Source organism: Dichomitus squalens (assembly GCF_000275845.1).
Source record: "Dichomitus squalens LYAD-421 SS1 unplaced genomic scaffold DICSQscaffold_233, whole genome shotgun sequence".
Taxonomy (NCBI): Eukaryota; Fungi; Basidiomycota; class Agaricomycetes; order Polyporales; family Polyporaceae; genus Dichomitus; species Dichomitus squalens.
In genome coordinates, this window is record NW_006767115.1 from 1 (window position 1) to 3,276 (window position 3,276).

General features: G+C 54.2%; 1 protein-coding gene across 1 annotated transcript; it reads left to right on the forward strand.

The window, feature by feature from the left end:
• Positions 1 to 1,737: 1,737 nt before the first annotated feature.
• DICSQDRAFT_175882 (uncharacterized protein) lies at positions 1,738 to 3,213 on the forward strand (the record flags this gene model as incomplete). The annotated part of the gene is made up of 6 exons (XM_007371744.1): positions 1,738 to 1,989; positions 2,047 to 2,151; positions 2,256 to 2,400; positions 2,453 to 2,655; positions 2,709 to 2,787; positions 2,849 to 3,213. The coding sequence occupies 6 exons, from the start codon at positions 1,738 to 1,740 to the stop codon at positions 3,211 to 3,213; spliced, it is 1,149 nt and encodes a 382-aa protein (XP_007371806.1).
• Between the last annotated feature and the right edge of the window lie 63 nt (positions 3,214 to 3,276).

The following is a 3,276-nucleotide window of genomic DNA, read 5'->3' on the forward strand; positions in this document are numbered from 1 at the left end:
GCGTACTCTCCCGTAAATTGTCGGAATGGTGAAGACAAGACGCTACCGAGGGCTCTGTGTCAAAAGGCGGAGTGTCCAGCGACAATCACGTCCACCATAGGGTGGGCTCGGGTGGCAGCCCTCTTGGGCCAGCTCAAAGTCCTCGTCGGGGAGCACCAGACACCATGACTTTGTGAGTAATCTGCACCTCCATAATCTCTGTGGTCTTGCAAGGCATTAGGGGCCATGTGGTCACTGTTGAGTAAGGGGGAGGAACAGACGAGGTGGGTAGATTGGAGCTGCAAAGGAGAGCTTGTAGAACACTACAATTGGCAACCAGCACGATTACATGGGTTTGTAGGCTTACAGTGGACATATGTGACATGTTTCGTAGCAAAGATATGTTGGATTTGACGATATACGACAGAGTGGTATACTAGGCATGTGCGAGAACCATTCGCAGAATGGAGAAAACTTACATCATGGACTCTTCTGCACCATATGCCCTCCGTAACATCCGCCCACAGCTACCAGTGAGCCTTCCAGGTATCTCCAGGGGTTCTTTTAAGATATATGCGCGACAGATGCAGAAGACAGCGTGAAATCGACCGAAGGCGGGTGGAACATCCGACATACGAGCGGCCAACTTAAAACCGGCACCGTGCCCTGCGCGTTATGATCCTGAGCGGGAATATGCAAGAATGAGGTGGTTACATTGAGCAGTCGAGGAGATATCGTCGTCCGAAGTTCCTTTGGGGGCGCTTAGGAGGGGAAAACAGGCAAATGCGCGAGACGCGGCGCGACGCTCTCACGAGCTGAAACCGGCTGTAACTCGCGTCGTGTCGTGGTCGCGTTCCGTCACGGTCAGGCGCTTGTGCGACAGGTCCTGGCTCAACTTCGAGACATTATCCACATCGTATAATCTCCGGCTCCGCTTCAATTTTTGAATTATATCACACTTACATACCTTAAAAGAGAATATAAACCAGTTTGAGGTCCATACAACACGTCCGACCCACTCTACTGACTGAGTTTTGAAGTGGCCATTTGGGCGTTAAGTTCCTGCTGGGGGCGCCTATGTATCCTGCATGTCTCGTCCCTCCTCATCTCCCAGGACCTTTCAGCGACTAGCACATACCGCCGATCGCCATTTCGTATCAAGGTAGGTACCTTTGGTATGCATAAATTTGCGGATATGCAACTGCAGAGCTTTCTAGGAACTCATCGTTCCCCCACTCTGACGGACAACGAAGTCGCGAGAACATTTGGTGACATCGAGGACGCTACGCGCTACCGCATCCCAACGTCGGAGATCATGCCATTGGAGATATCGAACAGGTAAGCTGGCATCTGGCGCACGTAGCTTTGTTGTTCACAATCTCTGGCGCGCAGGTGCTAGACGATCATTCTTCACTGCTCCTAAACTCTTCAAGCGATCCTTCTGCTCACGAGGCGCCCACGGACGCCTTCGGGCACACTGAAACGTAATATCACAGAGGAGGTGGATGCGCGTCACACATTCTATCTCCCTCCGGACGAGCCTCCACCGCTGGACGTTGAGCCAGCACCACGTCCGCAGCTACCTCAAGGTGTGGTTGGCGCGCCTTTGGTCCGCGTGTTCAACTTCTTGCATAAGATTCCTCATATATCATGGAACACCTGAAGCAACTCAAGTTTTCCGACGGCAGAGATGATGCCGTTATCGTACCAGCTTGAGATCCTATGGTATCAGGTTGGTACCAGAATTCTAGTCCGACAATGGCCCACTCTAACTTTATGCAGGCCGAGGGCATGCGCTCATTAGGCTGGGCAGAGTTCATGACCGTCGAGATGGCCAACAACCGCCAGACCATGGCTGTGAAGTATTGGGTACCGAAATCCTCACCTCCCAATCAGAAGCGACCGCCACAGCAGAGACCCTTGCCGTCGTTAAGCGGAAAATTGACCATCTCTATCGTCCAAGTGAAAGAGAAGACGGGCCGCAAGGGGTTTCGATCGCCGCGCGCGCGCGTGCTTGCTGAGCTGCAGTCGCGCTCGAAGCTCGAGGAGTCTTGACCATCGGACGAGGTTGAGCACATGCGCTTCGACGTCCACTGGGAGCCGGAGAACGGTGCGCTCGGCGTTATCCCTGCTCTAGAAGACCTGTTCATGCCGCCTGAGCAGCTTCGAATTGTACGTCTCCTGTCCACAACCACACATGATTGTTTCCGATAGTTCTGGGGGTTTTCGAGACAAGAGGTGGAGAGCTAACTGGTTGTGTGCCTGCCAGTATCCAGGACCTCGATATGGAGAGCCTGCTTCGGACGGTCATCCGATGGCATACTGAAGGCGTCATGAAGTTCTTCCAAACGCAGCTGCAGCGTGGCACCATGACGCGCAACATCTTCTCGCCGCAAGGGGACGTCGTCTTTGTCTCGAACGGTAAGAGTAGAGACATAGCTCGCATTCGCCGACATACCCATTTGCCCTGCAGAGGGCTCTCCTTCCTCGCAGATACACCTTTGCGCTGACAAGGTCGTCATTGTCACTGTCGACCCACGGACGGAACGGCTTACCCTACGTGACACCGGTGATCTCGCGGCCGCTGGTCGTGAGCCTCGCTTCGCTGCCATCACGCAGCCACTGAATGACGCGCCATTCATGCTTCCGCAGGCTCTTGTCTTATTGCGGAATGCTGTAAGTCATTGTTCACCCAGAAGTCGGATCCCGCTCACTCAGCATATATTTAGACTATCACCGACCTTGCGGAGCAGAAGGTGCAATATCTCGGCTTGCAGAGCTACCGGACTCGCAACTTCTCCGCCGACGGTGAGTCCGCTTTGTTTTCTCTGTCCAAAGTGTCTCCTGTGACTCAACCCTTCGGGCACAGAGATCAAGAAGCTCGGTCAGGACGCCCAAGGCCATATCTACATCCAGCTGGGCAACTTCCCGACGCACTACCTCGTTCTCGTCATCATCGTTCAGGATTTCCGGTATGCGCTTATAAGCGCGAAGGAGGTCGAGCACTCAATGAACCACGACCTCGTCATGGAGGACATCGGCTGGCTCAACGTTCGTCGAATACATGGCAACCAGGTCACGATAGAAGGAGGCATGGGACCCGATCCCATAACCGGTCAGAAGCGGAAACGAGAGGACGGCATGGGACGGGTGGGGCCAAGTGGGGAACAGTATCCCGCCAGCTTCCGTCTGGAGACGAATGTCCTTCGGGAGCTGTATGCCTACTGCTGGTGAGCCTCATTTCCATTGACTGACTTGGATGCTGCGCGCAACATTGGAGGAGCCGTGCGCGGCAAG